General features: G+C 36.7%; 1 protein-coding gene across 2 annotated transcripts in view; it reads left to right on the top strand.

Moving 5' to 3' along the window:
• IPO7 (importin 7) overlaps window positions 1-15,501 on the top strand; it is a 53,425-nt gene extending 37,924 nt beyond the window's left edge. The window contains exons 15-25 of one of the 2 annotated variants that reach the window (XM_001367404.4): window positions 240-400; window positions 1,222-1,350; window positions 3,679-3,745; window positions 3,844-3,969; window positions 4,359-4,456; window positions 5,285-5,380; window positions 5,940-6,160; window positions 6,245-6,450; window positions 8,634-8,840; window positions 9,899-10,015; window positions 13,786-15,501. In XM_001367404.4, coding sequence (XP_001367441.1) covers window positions 240-400; window positions 1,222-1,350; window positions 3,679-3,745; window positions 3,844-3,969; window positions 4,359-4,456; window positions 5,285-5,380; window positions 5,940-6,160; window positions 6,245-6,450; window positions 8,634-8,840; window positions 9,899-10,015; window positions 13,786-13,883 — 1,526 coding nt within the window. In that variant the 3' untranslated portion in view covers window positions 13,884-15,501. The remainder of the gene's footprint in view (window positions 1-239; window positions 401-1,221; window positions 1,351-3,678; window positions 3,746-3,843; window positions 3,970-4,358; window positions 4,457-5,284; window positions 5,381-5,939; window positions 6,161-6,244; window positions 6,451-8,633; window positions 8,841-9,898; window positions 10,016-13,785) is intronic. The other variant, XM_016423428.2, reaches the window with a different exon arrangement.
• Window positions 15,502-18,415: the final 2,914 nt, after the last annotated feature.

Here is an 18,415-nt window from a genome sequence, read left to right as displayed (position 1 = left end):
TGTCATTACCATTTGAAGGTACCTTGCAGTAGTAGAAAGGTAAGAGCCACTGACTTTTTAGCTAGAAGGTTGATTTTTGGTGTCCCACTTCTGAGCTGGGCAACCACATTTTCCACATTCAAAGACAAGATTTAGATACTTTCACTGCAACTCCTCCAGAGGCCTTTTCTGAAGGTCCAGTGAGATACAATAGTCAGAAAATGATATAGAAATAATTCAGGCTATTTTTTATCTTGCAGCTAAGGAATATATTACACCATTTATTAGGCCTGTAATGCAGGCTCTTCTTCATATTATAAGAGAAACAGAAAATGATGATCTAACCAATGTGATTCAGAAAATGATTTGCGAGTACAGTGAAGAGGTTACACCCATTGCTGTTGAAATGACACAGCATTTGGTAAGTGTTGCAATCTTACAGGTTATGTGCTGGAAAATTGGTCCAGTTTTGTTGAAGATGGGCTCAACTCAGTGATTAAGTACTTTTCCATTTGCAAACTCTGATTTTATTGTACGTAGTGGTTACAAATAGATGGACATCTAAGTATAGGTAATAGATATGAACTGCTATATGGTTTCCCAACCATTTGTTGGCAGGAAATTAGTGGCCTACCTAAAAGTTGGGCATACAATATTTTAAAACTTAACACACCAAAACCCTTCACTCCTTTCAACTTCCTCTTCCTCATGTTCCTCCCAATGGAATTGTGCTTCTAGAGTAGTGGAATTCTGATAAAAGGATTTGCTTAGTAGAATTTAGAAATTTGCCAGTGAATGTATCTTGCTATTTAATGTTGTTTGAATTAGGAAATATTGATGTACCCATTAATTTCTAAATCTGCTATATCCACAATACATGTGCTTGATTTTAAAACTAAAGACAAAAGATACTTTGATCATGATACCGAAACATCAATTCCTCAAATATTCTAGGCTTTAGTAAGCTGTTATTTGGTATCAGGAGGGGTATCTTATATTTCCTAAAAAGGAAGTAACTATGAATCTCTTATTAGTTGTGATAGTTCAGTTAATGACCAACTTTTAGTGATGTTCTTTGAAAATTAATTTTTCAAACTAAGGCTGATTTCTAAATGGTATTTTTTTGTTTTGATTGCCTTCCATAATTTGAAGCTATTAAATCAATATGGACAACTATTTGAGAACAGTAACACTTTGTGATTAAGTTACTAGGATTACAAATCAGACATTCTACTTTTCCAGGCCATGACATTTAATCAAGTCATCCAGACTGGGCCAGATGAAGAAGGAAGTGATGATAAAGCAGTAACAGCTATGGGAATCTTAAATACAATTGATACACTGCTTAGTGTAGTGGAGGATCATAAGGAGGTAAGAAGACTATTGCTCCTCAGTACTTCTCCAAAGGAATCCATGCATGTCTTTCATGGTTTGGGGGAGGACGGGAATATGGGCAATTCTTTTCACTTCTTGGATCCTTTACAAGTTGCCCCATTTTTCCTTTTGGGGAATTTAGTTTATTTGAACCAGCCTCCTTGAAATTTATTAAGGGCAGTGTCTTCTTACATGTTTATCTTTAACAAGTCTGTACCAGCTTTTAGACAAGGAATTAGTGAGAAAAAAGTTTAGAAGGAAAATAAGCCAAATAATATTCAACAGGCATCTGGATCCCCAGAATGTTAAACATGAGTTGTTGGCTTGTTACCATGTAAGTTGGCATTTAGGTGCTTTTTTTTTGAGCTGTCAGATGTCCTTAATGTGAACTATACCTGGTGAAATGATGTCTTTGATATCTCACAAACTTTAGCCTTTACATTCATTTTCTTTACTTTCTCAATGTCTGTTAAGATTTGAATTTTAGATGGTGAAGTGATAATATTGAGTTGGCCTTTGCAAGTATTTTTTTTTTAAACATTGTTTTATTTGGTCATTTCCAAACATTATTCATTGGAAACAAAGATCATTTTCTTTTCTTCCCCCCACCCCCCTCCCACCACCTCTCCCATAGCCCTCGTGCGATTCCATTGAGTATCACATGTGTTCTTGATTCGAACCCATTTCCATGTTGTTGGTATTTCCACTAGAGTGTTCATTTAGAGTCTCTCCTCAGTCATATCCCCTCCACTCCTGTAGTTAAGCAGTTGCTTTTCATCAGTGTTTTTACTCCCACAGTTTATCCTCTGCTTGTGGATAGTGTTTTTTAGATCCCTGCAGATTGTTCAGGGACATTGCATTGACAACAATGGAGAAGTCAATTACCTTCGATTGTACCACAGTGTATCAGTCTGTGTACAATATTTTCCTGGTTCTGCTCCTCTCACTCTGCATCACTTCCTGGAGGTTGTTCCATGGAATTCCTCCATCTTATTATTCCTTTTAGCACAATAGTATTCCATCACCAACATATACCACAATTTGTTCAGCAATTCCCCAATTGATGGGCATCCCCATTTTTTCCTTATTATTTGGGGTACAAACCCAGTAGTGCTATGGCTGGATCAAAGGGCAGACAGTCTTTTATCGCCCTTTGGGCATAGTTCCAAATTGTCCTCCAGAATGGTTGGATCAATTGACAACTCCACCAGCAATGCATTAATGTTCCAACTTTGTCACACCCCCTCCAGCATTCATTACTTTCCATAGCTGTCATGTTAGCCAATCTGCTAGGTGTGAGGTAATGCCTCAGATTTGTTTTGATTTGCATCTCTCTGATTATAAGAGATGTAGAACACTTTTTCATGTGCTTATTAATAGTTTTGATTTCTTTGGCTGAGAACTGCCTATTCATGACCCTTGCCCTTTTATCAATTGGAGAATGGCTTGATTTTTTTATACAATTGATTTAGCTCTTTGTAAATTTGAGTAATTAAACCTTTGTCAGAGGTTTTTATGAAGATCATTTCCCAATTTGTGCTTCCCTTCTGATTTTAGTCTTGCTGAGATCATTTACCCCAAGTCTATTCCACTGATCCTCCTTTCTGTCTCTTAGCCAGTACCAAATTGTTTTGATAACCACTGTTTTATAGTATAGTTTGAGATCTGGGACTGTAAATCCTCCTTCCTTTGCATTTTTTTTCATGATTTCCCTGGATATCCTTGATCTTTTGTTCTTCCAAATGAACTTAGTTATGATTTTTTCTAATTCAGTAAAGGAAGTTTTTGGTAGTTCAATGGGTATGGCACTAAATAAGTAAATTAATTTGGGTAGGATGGTCATTTTATTATGTTAGCTTGTCCCACCCATGAGCAATCAATGTTTTTCCAATTGTTTAGATCTAGTTTTAACTGTGTGGAAAATGTTTTGTAATTGTGTTCATATAGTTCCTGTGTTTGTCTCGGCAGATAGATTCCCAAGTATTTTATATTGTCTAGGGTGATTTTAAATGGAATTTCTTTTTCTAATTCTTGCTGAAGAAATGGGTTAGAGATATATAGAAATGCGGATTTATTTTGAATCCTGCAACTTTGCTAAAGTTGTTGATTATTTCAAGTAACTTTTTGGTTGATTCTGCAAGTATTTTAAAATACTTTTCCCTAATTACTTTGTGTTTATGTTATGCATTTAAAAAGTTGTGGTAGTAATCCTCATTATTTTATTCTCTCGTATGTCATAATTCAATCCCTAGGTGCAAAAATATGTTTATTGAGTAAGTTCATTGTCTTCTGATGTTGTAATTTCATATATCTGTTCTCTTTCAGATAACACAGCAGCTAGAGGGGATCTGTTTGCAAGTAATTGGTACTGTTTTACAACAGCATGTTTTAGGTGTGTATGCCTTTGTGAGGAATAGAAATCTGAAATCAACACGAGTTCCAGTTTTACATGAATAAGGAGTAACTCCTTCACAATTCATTCTGTTTCAGAGTTCTATGAGGAAATCTTTTCCTTAGCTCACAGTTTGACCTGTCAACAAGTCTCTCCACAGATGTGGCAGCTTTTGCCTCTTGTATTTGAAGTCTTTCAGCAGGATGGATTTGATTACTTTACAGGTAAGAAGTCAACTTTGAAATACTGACTTTCTTATTCCTTTGTGATAAGTTTTTTTGATCCCCAAATAGTTTTCTTAGGAAAAATAGAAAAACAAAATTTCTTTGCCTGTGCATGCCTTGCTTCCAGTATTCAAAATTTTAGCCTAACAGAATAGTTAATTAGGAGCAGAGTAATTTAGTAAAAAAGGACCAAGCCACAGTAGCCCTGCGTTCAGGTAGTACATATTATTGTACAGGATTATTCATGGAATGTTCCATTAACACGAGAAGATTTTGTTAACAATGAATTCCTCCAAGCTAGTCCTATTCTTGTTTTAGTAGGCCTGAAGATTAAACCTTTGTCACCATGAAACACATCACATGTATAATTGTTTTTTTATCTAACACAGATATGATGCCTCTTCTTCATAATTATGTAACTGTGGACACAGATACTCTTTTATCAGATACCAAATATCTTGAAATGATTTACAGTATGTGCAAAAAGGTAGGTAACCCTAACTTAATTTAAACTTATTTAAATTTTAAAATTACCATGAATTGATAGTCTATACCGTTTATATAGAATCTACAAAATTATGTTTCTACTCTGGTCATCAGGTAGTATTCTATGTGTTCTCATCTTTTGCTCTATTGCTCATGTGTGGATAAAGCTTCCAGTCCTTTAACTTTCTATTCCTTTAAACCCTGAGAGTTAAAAGATATATGGGACAAGGAGTAGGAACATAATATGTTCCTGATAAGTGATAGGGAAAAGCACTGGCTTCCTTGTTTATTTTGAGATTCCTGAAAACATTGAACCCCAGGTTCTAAAGGAGAATAATAATAATAAAATTTGAGTACCACATCAGGATTGTTTAGGGAGATGGCTTTAAGTTTTTAAAGGAGCTTAGTAAATCTTATAAGATATTGAGAAGTAATATCCTTTCATAGGAAGACCAACAAACACTAGTTGAGTTCTTAAATACTTCAAGCAGATTGTGCATTATCTGTTTGTAAGACATAGGTGCTACATAGCATCATCTTGACTTTTCATGTGTATAATGAGCAGATGGGATTAGATGACATTTGCTAACTCTTGATTTATTGGGCACCAGGTGCTGTGCAAAAATCTCATAAGACATTTCCCTGCTTCCATTTTAGTAGTTTATAGTGTAGTGAAGAACATTGTTAACTGACACAAATATCTTTGGTATATTATAAATAGTCTCTGATAGCTAATTAGTACCAGCTTTTCCAAGAATCTGATTGCTTCTCATCCTCAGTTCCCTTTGCAAGCTCAGGGAAAGAACAGCTATGTCTTGTACTTTGATAGGTCTTGACAGGAGTAGCAGGAGAAGATGCAGAATGTCATGCAGCCAAGTTATTGGAAGTGATCATTCTACAATGCAAAGGACGTGGCATCGATCAGGTCAGTAGCCTTTTACCAATTGTAGTGGATTTGTGAGTAAATCAAGGAGGAAATACCAAACATATTTTAAGTTTCGAAAAATTCTATGTAGTCATTTTCCATCCTTTGAAATATCCAATTGAATATTATATCTTGAGTCCCAAAAAAACTGTCTTCCCCACCATCATTTTTCCTTGTTTGTATTGTAACAGCGCAATACATCTCTGATTTAATAGTGACTTTGAAAGTGGAAACTATTGGAGAGGATGTGGGGGTTTCCCACGTAAAAACTTTTTCAAGAGATGTCCTTATTAAACATTGTCTTTAATATTGATATACTTCTAACATTCATTGGGAACCGGTATGGGTGTGATCACTTTCAGAGTTAAATTGTCCAGTACAGGTTTCATGCAGGAAGCATACCATAGTAATACTATATAAAACTTTTGGTGATGACAATATTTTGTGGGATGGGTTTGGCTATGGTGCTTGTTGGCAGATAAATCAGGAAGGAGCTGAGTAGAGTATACTACTACTATTGCTGGCATTGTGAAATGTGTTGGTTTTTAATGTTTTCCAGTGTATTCCCTTGTTTGTGGAAGCTGCATTAGAAAGACTTACCAGAGAGGTCAAAACAAGTGAACTGCGAACAATGTGTCTTCAGGTGGCCATTGCGGCTCTCTATTACAACCCTCATCTACTCCTCAACACCTTAGAAAACCTTCGATTCCCCAACAATGTTGAACCTGTCACAAATCACTTTATTACACAGTGGCTTAATGATGTTGATTGTTTCTTGGGGTGAGTGACTTAAGTAGGAGAATTCCATCCTATCTAAACTTTGTGAAAACCTTTTCCCCACTAAACTTCTCTTTTTGTTTTTAGGCTTCATGATAGAAAGATGTGTGTTCTGGGCTTGTGTGCTCTTATTGACTTGGAACAAATACCGCAAGTTTTAAATCAGGTTTCAGGACAGATTCTTCCAGCTTTTATCCTTTTATTTAATGGGTTAAAAAGAGCATATGCTTGTCATGCAGAGCATGAAAATGATAGTGATGAAGATGATGAAGCTGATGATGATGAAGAAACAGGTAAGGGGGTTGAAATGTAAAGTCCCTGATTTGTACCATGTTTTCCCCATAGCGAGGAAATCGAGTTGGAAATCAGAAAAGAGCATTAAATGTATTAGAAAGGACATTGGCTGTTAAAGGTCAGGAGCCCAACTGATAACCTTTTGGGAGAGGTCCTCTGATCCCCATCTCGTTGATCTAGATGTTCTCCATGGTCACTTCCAGGCTTAAGGGTTTGTGGTTCATCACTCTAATGGCAAGAATTGAGGCTTGGACAAATACCTTTTTATTTAGTAAATGATCATGTTGGTTTAAATGTGAGGTTTAGTAGAAAAATGGAAGGTACAGGCTCTTTAGAGCCAAGCCTGTGGTCTCTCAAGGTTCAGGGTCCTCCATCTGATGTGGCGGTCAATCGAATAAGTGGTGAGAGACACTGTATGCTCAATCCTGTGTTCAGGCATCACACAGAGTTCTGCCATAGCACAAGAGTTGGTTTATTTTATAGCTTTAATGAGTACATGCTTTTCTGACACAAATCATTTTTCAACATTCATGTTTCTGGAGGCTAGTTCCCCCCAACCTATGGGATGACAAGCTTGGAGAGTCATTGTTGCTTTTGATCAGTTTTCACAATCAATCACAATTACTTAGGAGATGGGTAACATAACATTTCATAGCTAGGGACAGGGTTAGAGGGTAATTTAAGACAGACCATAATCAGGAATTCCCTTAATTTCCAAGTTGCATTTTTCTTGTGTTTGATTCAAGCACCTGTCAAAGTTGCCTGGTCATGGTAAACATAACAAATCAGCAAAGTGTGTCTGTAACTTGTTTTTCAGAGGAATGATTTTATTTATCTGTCATGCTTGACTCACAATGGATGTGGGGCCTCTGAATGTACCTCTGCTAAGAGAAAGAAAGGAGGGGTAGTGGGTAGTGATCTTTGGGTTTTAATTCTGTAAATTAATCTTTTGGGGGTACTATTCTAAAGGGGTTAAAGTGGGATATATGTGGGAATATGTGTGTTAACCCTCTTAAGTATTTGCTCTTATGTTATTTCTCCTGAACTGGGAAGAGAACAATAATCATAACAATTCCATTAGTAAGGGAAGTTAGAGAGAGAAGTATAATAGAGGATGTTCCATGGGTGCCTTATTTTCTGGGGGCTGCTTTGCAGTCTCCATTTCCCCAGACTGCGACTATCAGACATGGGGGGGTATGATAGCTCTCCACCTACAGTAAATTCTTATCTGGCATAGCTAGAGACTGGGCTTTGGCTATTTTCTCACTCATCAGATAATCTGGTTAGCCGAGACTTATTCACATGCATGGGAAGGAATCTTGGGTAGTAAGAAGGCACTTGTAAGTTACCCATTGCCATAGGATCATCATGGCACTCCTGTAGGGCTTGGCCTAAATCAGGTGCACTTTTCATCAATCAACCCTCTTCCATGCTGGGATTCCAGACTACCTGCCTGCAAAGGGAAATCAAACTGTGGGGACTATTTTTCACTCATTAGATCTAGCATAAATTTGCTGGGAGTAGATACATAGTTGACAAGAAAAGATTTTGGAATGGGGGTGGGGGGGATTTTTGGAATCTTTTAGTGATACCCTGGGAGAGGGGCAGTAGGGACTTAAGGTTTAACCTAGACGGAAGTTCCTTTGAGTCATTTTTTAATGAAATACCTTCTTGCCTATAGAACTATCAGTCTTTGTCAGGTATATAAACCCAAATTTTTTTTTTTGACACTTTGGATCTGTTACAGTGTTAGTGAGCATGTTATGTTACCTTTTGTTCTCTCCATCCCTTGGGAAATTATAGGAATTTCCAAAGTATAACACCGAGTTGGGTGGCAATTTGGTGGGGTGAAAAAAGGTCATGGAGAAGTCATCTTAAGGGACATTTTTGTAGTAAATAGGGAAATTTGTGGCTTGGTAATAAAAATTTACTGCAGCCTAATTCTGCTTTCCCTGTACCCATGCTTCCTGAATGCTTGTCATTAATTTTTTTTCATTTTTATTAATACTGTTTAAGCATCATGAAGGTAAAACGCAGTATTTTAATTGAAAACTTAGATTGTCTTAGTATGTGTGGGACCTTCCTTTCCAACCTTTTAAAAAACGCAAAATGAAGGAAGAATCAACATGTTGTAATTTAAAAGTATCTTCCCAAGTTGAAAAACATTCTTGTTCTTTGACAGAAGAGCTTGGAAGTGATGAAGATGATATTGATGAAGATGGGCAGGAATATTTAGAGATTCTGGCTAAGCAGGCAGGAGAAGATGGAGATGATGAAGAGTGGGAAGAAGATGATGCAGAAGAAACTGCCTTGGAAGGCTATTCCACAATCATTGATGATGAAGAGAACCCTGTTGACGAGTATCAGATATTTAAAGCTATATTTCAGAGTAAGTGATTCCAATGATTCAAATGGTCACTTACTAGATCTTACTATAGTAATTTCTGTACTCGGGTCACTTACTATATAGATTTCTATACTATTTATTAACATGTAATTTCTTGATCTAACTGGACATTTATGAATTGCTTTTAAATTCCAATAAATCTATTCATTAATTTGCTAATTAATTAATTTTTAGGGCCTTGCCTTCCATCTTGGAGTCAATACTGTGTATTGGCTTCAAGGCAGAAGAGTGGTAAGGGCTAGGCAATGGGGGTCAAGTGACTTGCCCAGGGTCACACAGCTGGGAAGTGTCTGAGGCCAGATATGAACCCAGGACCTCCTGTCTCTAGGCCTGGCTCTCAATCCACTGAGATACCTAGCTGCCCCCTAAATTTTAATTTAAAAATGTTAACAGAGTGCAACAAATATTTAATGCCTGGAAAAATTTGGGATCAAAAAATAGTTTACTAGTTGTATGAAAGTATAATGAGCTGCTTTAGTAAGATGTAATATCTTTACTGTATTTGAGGAGGTTGAAAATCATTACTGCCAAATTAGCTGCTAGAGCAGCTAAATCATAACTGTCACTGAAAGATATATCACCTCATTCTAGAAACAATACCAGTTTTGCTGAATGGTTAGAAAATACATGCAAAAAATAGTTCTATGACTATAGGGAACAGACTTGGCATGTCTGTTTTTTCTTCTCTCAAATGGTAATTGATATGTTACATTGTAGGTGACAATTGCATATAGCTCTCGGTGCTATAAGGGTTTTTGTTTTAAGTATTAGTTCATATTATAAATTAAAGTTTTATTTAAATACTATTCTGGGGCAGGAATCAGAGGTTATAGTGGGGCAAAATAAGTGTTTACTATACATAAAGCACTCAAACTATAAAAGTGGTCTAAAAGATCATATCTTCTTAACTATAGTATTTCCTATAGAACAAGAATGCTTCAGAAAATATGACTCCAATCTCAATATGTCTTGAAACCTCATTTAGTGTGATTGTGGGACTAATTTTTTTCTTTCTTTCTTCCTGTTTTTTAAAAAAATAGCTATTCAGAGTCGAAATCCTGTGTGGTACCAGGCTCTGACTCATGGTCTTAATGAAGAACAAAGAAAACAGTTACAAGATATAGCAACTCTGGCAGATCAGAGACGAGCAGCCCATGGTACTTCCATATGTTTTATTCATTTTTAAGTGCCCTAGATAGGTTTGCATATTTTTGAAGTTCAGTAATACATTGTCTCTTGCAGATCTCAGTGGTTCATGTGATTTATCATTATTTAATAGAATAGAATAGAATGTAAAATCATTCCATTACAGTTCAATTTACTGGGTACATATCACCAAATTGCTTTCTCTATAGTTCAAAAGGGTGCAAAGTTGCAGCAAACTATTATTAGTCACAGGTATTGCTTCAATAATTGCCATTTTGGTTATTTAGAATTGTATCAGTGCAAACCCCCCCCCCCCCCCCCCCCCCACACACACACACACACAAAAATGCTTTGCCTACTGAATTGATGAGAGCTCGTCTATTGGGAAATTTTTCCTACATTTCACCTCAACTTCCCTAAATCTGTATCTTCAGTACTGTATCTTCCATTTTCCTTCTTCTAATACCCTATATTACTTATTCCCTTTCATCTTCATTCAGTCTCTGCTCATTTTTCCCACTGGCTTCAAAAATACTTGAATCTTACTTAACCTTTTTTCTTTAACTTTTACCTGACTCAGAAAATCTCTACACTCATCATACCACCCACTCAACCCACTATTTAACTGAAACAGCTGTTTCCAAGAATTCTACTGATCTCTTAATTGTTACATCTGACCCTTTCTCTGCATTTCGTTGGTCCCTGTAGCTATTAGTTATTCTTCCTGTTCTTTTTCCATTGGCTCCCATGAACCTCCTGGTGTTCTTTTAGATAGGTAAAAACTTACTGAAAGGCTCTCCCAAGATAAGTATGTATGTCCAAGGTCCTTGAAGTCAACTTTTCTTTTTTTAAAACATTATTTTATTTGGTCATTTCCAAACATTATTCATTGGAAACAATAATCATTTTCTTTTCCTCCCCGCCCCCCTCTCCCAACACCTTTCCCATAGCCCACATGCGATTCCATTGGGTTACACATGTGTTCTTGATTCGAACCCATTTCCATGTTGTTGGTATTACCACTAGAGTGTTCATTTAGAGTCTCTCCTCAGTCATTTCCCCTCAACCCCTGTAGTCAAGCAGTTGCTTTTCATCGGTATTTTTACTACCACAGTTTATCCTCTGCTTGTGGATAGTGTTTTTTAGATCCCTGCAGATTGTTCAGGGACATTGCATTGACCCTAATGGAGAAGTCCATCACCTTCGATTGTACCACAGTGTATCAGTCTGTGTACAATATTTTCCTGGTTCTGCTCCTCTCACTCTGCATCACTTCCTGGAGGTTGTTCCAGTCTCCATGGAATTCCTCCACCTTATTATTCCTTTTAGCACAATAGTATTCCATCACCAACATATACCACAATTTGTTCAGCCATTCTCCAACTGAAGGGCATCCCCTCATTTTCCATTTTTTGGCCACCAAAAAGAGCGCAGCTATGAATATTCTTGAACAAATCTTTTTCCTTATTATCTCTTTCGGAAACAAACCCAGCAGTGGCAGGATCAAAGGGTAGATATTCTTTTATCGCCCTTTGGGCATAGTTCCAAATTGCCCTCCAGAATGGTTGGATCAATTCACAACCCCACCAGCAATGAATTAGTGTCCCTACTTTGCCGCATGAAGTCAACTTTTCTTGCTCTACCTCTTGCATTCTCAGTATAGATGTTCTCCGAGGTTCTGATATAGATTTTTTTTCTTCTTTATCCCATTTTCCCTTTAAATATTTCTTTTGCTTCTATAGATTCAAATAATGGGTGATAAATCTCATATCTGTGTTTCCCTATCCTGTCTCTCTTATTCTCTAGTAATTATCTCCTCCTGGATGGGAAACGCAGAATTCCCAAAATGTAATTTTCTTTCTCTGTAAATTCCTGTCTCCTAAGTTTTAGCCATGTACATTGAGGACATGCCCATCCTATCATTCACTGAGTTTTTTCATCTTGGAGTCATTACTCCCAATATCTAGGATTTTATTGCTTCTTTATCTACATCTTGTTTCCTTTCTACTCACACAGCCACCATCCTAGGTTCTTGCTCAGTCTATTGTAAAAGTTTCACTGTTGTTTCTCCCACTTTTCCTTCTTTTAATTTATTTCCACTTGTAAAAATTTTTTATTGATTTTTGTTGTTGTTGCTATTATTTTTCAACAGTTCTTTTCCATTTATCTACAAAGGCACTTTTCCTAATACACAGATCTTATCCTAGAATTTTTTTTTTAATAATTTATTTAGTCAATTTAGAACATTATTCCTTGGTTACAAGAATCATATTACATCCCTCCCTCCCCTTCCCCCACCCTTTCCATAGCCAACATCCAATTTCACTGGGTAGTACATGTGTCCTTGATCAAAACCTATTTCCATGTTGTTGGTGTTTGCATTACTCATCCTAGAATTCTTTGCTCAAAACCTTTGAATAATGTACTGCTTGCTGCCTGCAGATAAAATTCATTAGCCTGAGATATAAGGCCCTCCAGTTTTGCTCCCTTTTACTTTTCTCAACTTACTTCACTTTATTCTTGTTCATGTTTTAATTTCCAGCCATTCTGAAATATCAGCTGTTTCCTGAACTCAGCACTCTTGCCTCATCTCTTTCAGAACTCTTTATCTTCCTTCACAACTGCTCAACTGCCACCACCTTTGAATTCTTCTGTTAACCCCATTCATTCTAGTACTATATCTTTCATTTTCCCTCTCCTAAATTTGTCAACAGATTCTCTTCTTTCTTGAGACTAGGAACTGTTCCATTTCTGTCTATCCTCAGTGGCTTGCATGTCACACTAGGTGAAGCAAACATTTGCACAGTTGAGTTGAACTGGTTGATAATGTACTTTTTAGGCTCAATATGATTAAGACAATGGTTAAATGACAGTCTTGATAGGACTTAGAATCGGGAAGGCAGTTTCCTGTTAACCCGTAGCAACCTGTGTACTTCTTGAGGCCAGTCTACACTGGGAAAGGTTTTCCCCACACCAGTGACATCACTGGGCAGGGCCAGAAATCATGCATTAGGTGGTAGGAACATATTAGCAAACCTCTAGAAGAGAATTGGAAAAGGGAAGGATTCTGGCCCATCTTACAAGCAAAGGTACAAACTGTTAGTGCTGATCTTACTGACATTGTACTCTCAGTGTTTTGATAGTTGAGGATCAAGAGGATTCTGAGACCCGGAGAGGTCATACAATGCTAAATATCTCCATTTTTGTCAGATTTTATAATCTGCCCCCCAAATCCCATAATTTACTTTACACTTCCTCACCATGGCATGCATGTGCATGTATGTACTATATTTTCCTTTTCACACCAGTTTAGATTTAATGGTTCAGACATTGCAGTCCACAAAAGACCGCCTGAAAGTTGTAAGCTCTAATAACAAAGGAGAACCCCAAAATTCAAAGTAGGCTCACCAACCTGGTGAGGTATAGAGAATTTAGAACCATTTCTTCATCCTTTTGTAGATGAGGCAATTGAGTCCTAGACAGTAGAAGTGCCTTCTTCAGGGTTATACAGGCTTCAAGTAAGCATAGATACATGCCTGGATTCTGTGACTCCAGGGCCAAGATCACTTATGCCATAGAGGCTCAGACTTCTCTGAAATAGCAGTAGTATGGTATGTGTGAACTAAGAGCTTGGCTTTGAAAAGGGCTCTTTACCCGAGAAGTCTGTGGTTGAAGTGAATATTCATACTGGGTGACTTAAGAGAATTTTACTTTTTTGCCTCTTCATATAATGAATGCTTTCTGTCAAAAATTGAACTAAAATAAATGTTTTTTCTTCCAGAATCCAAAATGATTGAGAAACATGGAGGATACAAATTCAATGCTCCAGTTGTGCCAAGTTCATTCAATTTTGGAGGTCCAGCCCCTGGGATGAATTGAATGATCCTTTTATTTCCTGCTACCGTGTGATTGTAGTAAAGAGCTTGTGTTCCTCCCAGTAGTGGTTCCAGAACTGGTTTGTGTTCTCTACAGCTCACTCTAAACTAATTGATCAATAGATTGGACAGAAAACCCAGGAAGTGGGACCTGATCATGCAACCTGGCACTGGAAAGTAAACCAGAGGGGTATTGGTTGGGGTGGGGGGAGGGAAAGGTGGTTTTTGTTTTGTTTGGGGGTGGGAGGGTTGTTTTCAATTTTTTTGGAAGAAAAGAAGAACCTGACTTTGGAGCTTCAAATGACACACTGTGGAGATCTGCAAACAAATGAGGGAATGTCATAAGGCAGCTTTTCTTTTTCTGAGGAAAAAATAGGCATGGGCTGCAGGACTATTTAAAATGTCTCATTTACAGTACAAGCTCAAAGGTAGATGTAATTTTTACACCTATGAATATTTTGCCCAGTTTCCTTCCCTTTCCCATCCCTTCCCCATTGGGTCTTTATTCTTTTAATGTAAATAAGGTAATCCGATAGCCTTACTTAATCTTCATCATTTCCATTTATCAAAGATTGTTCCTATATAGATTATTGGACACTTATTGTAGCACTACATAACTGATACAAATCTGTAAATGAATTAGCACTTTCATATTGAAACAAGCCTGCTAGCCTATGTATAAAATAGCAAAATGTTTGCTGTTTATAAAAAGAAGGGATGTAATGGGGAGGGGGGCTGGGGTAATTTCAAGTTATTAATTTAAAAATGAACTAGCAGTTTTGTACCTGGTGACTGTGGTGCACTCACCTCTGACAGTGACTTGAATTCGGTATGTAAAAAGGGGTTAGTGATACTTCATTGCTGCTAAAAAATGGCAACACCCTCTGTGTCCTTTGTTTTTTCTTAAGGCTCTCAATGTACAAGTGGAAATTTGGATATAAGACCTTAATGTAAAAATGAGAAAGGTTATCTTCTCTGAAGCATGTAAATTGGACCTAAGTTCTGCTCTTAAAGAGTTGATTGAAGTGTGTGGATGAACATCTATATATGCAATCTATTAAAAGAACTTAATTCGGCTGATATGGCTTGATCTGATTGCGGTTTTTTTCCTAATTTTTAAAACTTCTGTTATATTTACTTAGCTTTTTCCTTGCACCTGGTAATAGTGCTAAGTGCTTGATTTCCTTTTGTTTTTGCATTTAAACTACCACATGTGTGTCTCTGTGCCTATCATAGTATTTCTATCTTTTAACTTGGTCAGTAGGCACAGCATTCTCTGGGACCACTATTGATACCACTCCCAAAACAAGCCAGCAGCAAGATGGTGCATAGAGGTTGATTTGCCATCACTCAACCTATGGACACCTCTAAAAGAAATCCTTAGTTTCTTATCTTGCATTGATCATTCATCTTAAATATTTGTCTAGTTAGTCATTGTTGATTTGGGTTGTTTTTATATATATTATATATACACACGTTAACATGTATCAAAGTGTTGTTATTGGATTCTAAGCTATTTTAATTTAAATGCTGTTGGGTCTCAAACAGGCTAGAAAATTGATTACATCTGTAAAAATGAAACCTGCACATATTGATGCTCAAAATGCAAAACTTCAGAAAAATGGTTTGTTGTTGTGTATTTCTTGTATATTAATGATTAAGTCTGCTTTTTGAAATATATGGTTTTCTTTAAGGGCAAACAGTTAGGATGTTTATCCCCCTACATAGAATATCAGACAATATCTACATAGGTTATCAGACAATAAGTCCTATTACTTACACTTGGGCCTTTGACTCTAGTTCTGTGCCCTGGTTAAAAGACTCAGCTGGCTAACTAAAATCAGTATAAGATACTGATTGATGTGTTTCTTTTAATGTTGAGATCAAGTGAGTCACTGTGCCACAGCCTTCATTTCTCATCAGTTTGTATAGGTAGCTTATCCTCATGTGAATCCTATAGCATCATCCAGGTGCTCAAATCTGTCATGGACCTATAATAGTTAAAATAAAACCTGAAACAGTTATATGTTTTTGGTGTTATATATAGGAGTGGAAATACTTGAATGGGATTATAGAAAAGCCACCTTTTATTCCCATCCGTCCCAATCTCCTCCCCTCAATTCCAAATACTCTATTTTTGGGTTCTTGTTTTAGACTTCATTATTAAATAAATCGACAGTTTTAATTTTCACATTACTAATCTGCCGCTGGAAAAGACCATCTCTAATAAAGGTTTATTATTTTCATGTCCTAGTATTAAAGGTCTCTTTAGTAATTTTAACTTGGAGAAATAAATGGGTGGTGTGTGAGAAGTTGCAAAACAAAAACTGAGGCTTATTGTTAAATTCAGGGTAGCTTTTCAGCACTATACTGAACTTAAAATACAATAGAATCCTATTCCCAGGGATTGTTTAGGAAGTAAATGGGAAGAGACATCATTGGCAACTTACTAGACTTTATTTATTGTAAAATAGTGATGATCTTTAGTATCTTACTGAGTGAGTAGACATTTAACTTCAGGAAATCTTCATTCTTACGTATAATAACTAATTATCACTAGTTTATATATACCTTGTATCCATATTGCCATGTTTTTAAAAATTTGGTCCTTGTTTCTTAAAATCTTAAACTATAAATAGGTGGAATAACAGTTTTATTGTTATTTCCTTTTTGTTTTTTAAAAAAAATGGATGTGCTAAAAATGTAGAGGCTTGACGTTTTGATCTTGGATGGCATTAAATGTTCGGGCAAAAATACTACTCATACATCCTTGGGAACAAAAGTCATCCATTTTGTAGAAATGTATATTCCTAGTACTAAATAAAAGAAATAAATTTGTTTCTCTACAGGTTATATGTAAAGTGTTGGCTGCTAATCTCCACAAGTTATCAAGATGGTGGCTTCTATGCTCACCTCATGAAGACCCGAACCCTAGAGCAATGGTGGCCAAGTGTAGGCCTAAGCATGGCTCTTTTGAGCTTCATGTACTGGCCACCCATTGGAGCAAGCATGAAGAAAAAGGAATTGGCAATTGTATTTGATATTGAGGGTAAAAGATAATCATGTTCTCAGGAAGATACGGAAAAATGAATTATGTAAACATTTGTTGGTCTGTTCATTTAATTAGTTATTAAAAAGTTTGGAGAAAAAAATCATATGACTCTTTGTTGATGAACCTGGTGAATTCTGACTCCTACTCTTGCCATAGGGCTTCACTTGTTGATAAAGGAGTCTTAAGTACCAGGTTAAGCTGTCCTTCTCTGACTCACCAAAGGTTGATACCCCTTTCAGGCCATTCCCACTATCATTCATGGAGGGGAATTTAAATAAACTGAGGCATAGTTCTTATGATGTCCCCCTTGAATATAAGTTTGTTGTGTCTGCCCATAATTGCAAACTTTTAATTTGTTCCATTGATTAACATGTTTCTTTCTACAAGATGGTACCATATAGGAATTTAATTCTCATAAAAGTTTGCTTAAACTAGTATGGAGCCTGAGAATTCTTGGTGCCTCATTCTTTTATAAAGGCATCCCTGATCTCTTAACTGGCAGAGTTCACACTTTTTTCCAGTGAGATGTTAAGAATGACCTCAGATCTGTTTGCTCTAGCTACCTTATACATAATCCAGCCAGGATCAGAGCAGAGACACTTAACCACCGGTTTTATCAGAGTAGAGAAGACCTATTATACATTGGTGACAAGCCATTCGTGTAATACCAGTAATTTAAAAACTGAAATTAATTTTCTATTTTCAGTGCCTGAATTTGAAAAAGACATTTTAGTGGTACTGTAGTAAAACCAAATGGAGAAAACACTGGTTTTGAAGTCTGGACTAACCTCTGGCCCTGACTTCACTCATCTGAAAATTGAAGGTATGGGTTTGATGGCCTCTGAAATTTTTTTTATCTGTCCCCTGTGATCCTAAGCAGAGTAATAATAGATGGTGACTGAATGGAGAAGACAGCTATGTTTCTATTTCATTTAACAGTGGTTTCAGTCAGGTTTTTTGTTTTTTATTTAATTTAGGCAGTTAGTTGCCACAGCCAAAAATTTCAGAAAAGATCCGTGTTCAAATCCTGCCTCATACTTAACTTATTCAGGGAAAGCAGTTGGCCATCAACTAGTAAGTACTCTTAACAAAGTGGTACAGATAAAATGACAACATAAGTGCTTTGCAAGCTTCAAAGCACTATGGAAATGCAAGTTATTCTTGATGTGGGGTTTTGTAACATTACTAACAACTAACAATTTCCCCCAATCATCCCCTATTATTCCTATTTTTCCTCCATAACAAAGAAATAAAAAATATACACTGATTCAGGATAAAACATGCTATCTACCTGGGGGGGGGGGGAAACCCTGATGGACTCATGAGTGCATATTTCTGTTTTTCTTGCCTTTGGGGAGGGGAACATGGCTAATACAGACATTCATTTTGCATGTCTACAGAATTGTAATAGGCTTTTCTTGCCTTGTGGGGGAGGGGTGATAACTTGGAATTGAAAGTAAAATTTAAACACATTGCCAGTGACT

This window comes from Monodelphis domestica, chromosome 6, assembly GCF_027887165.1.
Source record: "Monodelphis domestica isolate mMonDom1 chromosome 6, mMonDom1.pri, whole genome shotgun sequence".
Lineage (NCBI taxonomy): Eukaryota > Metazoa > Chordata > Mammalia > Didelphimorphia > Didelphidae > Monodelphis > Monodelphis domestica.
This window is presented reverse-complemented; position numbering and strand designations above follow the sequence as displayed.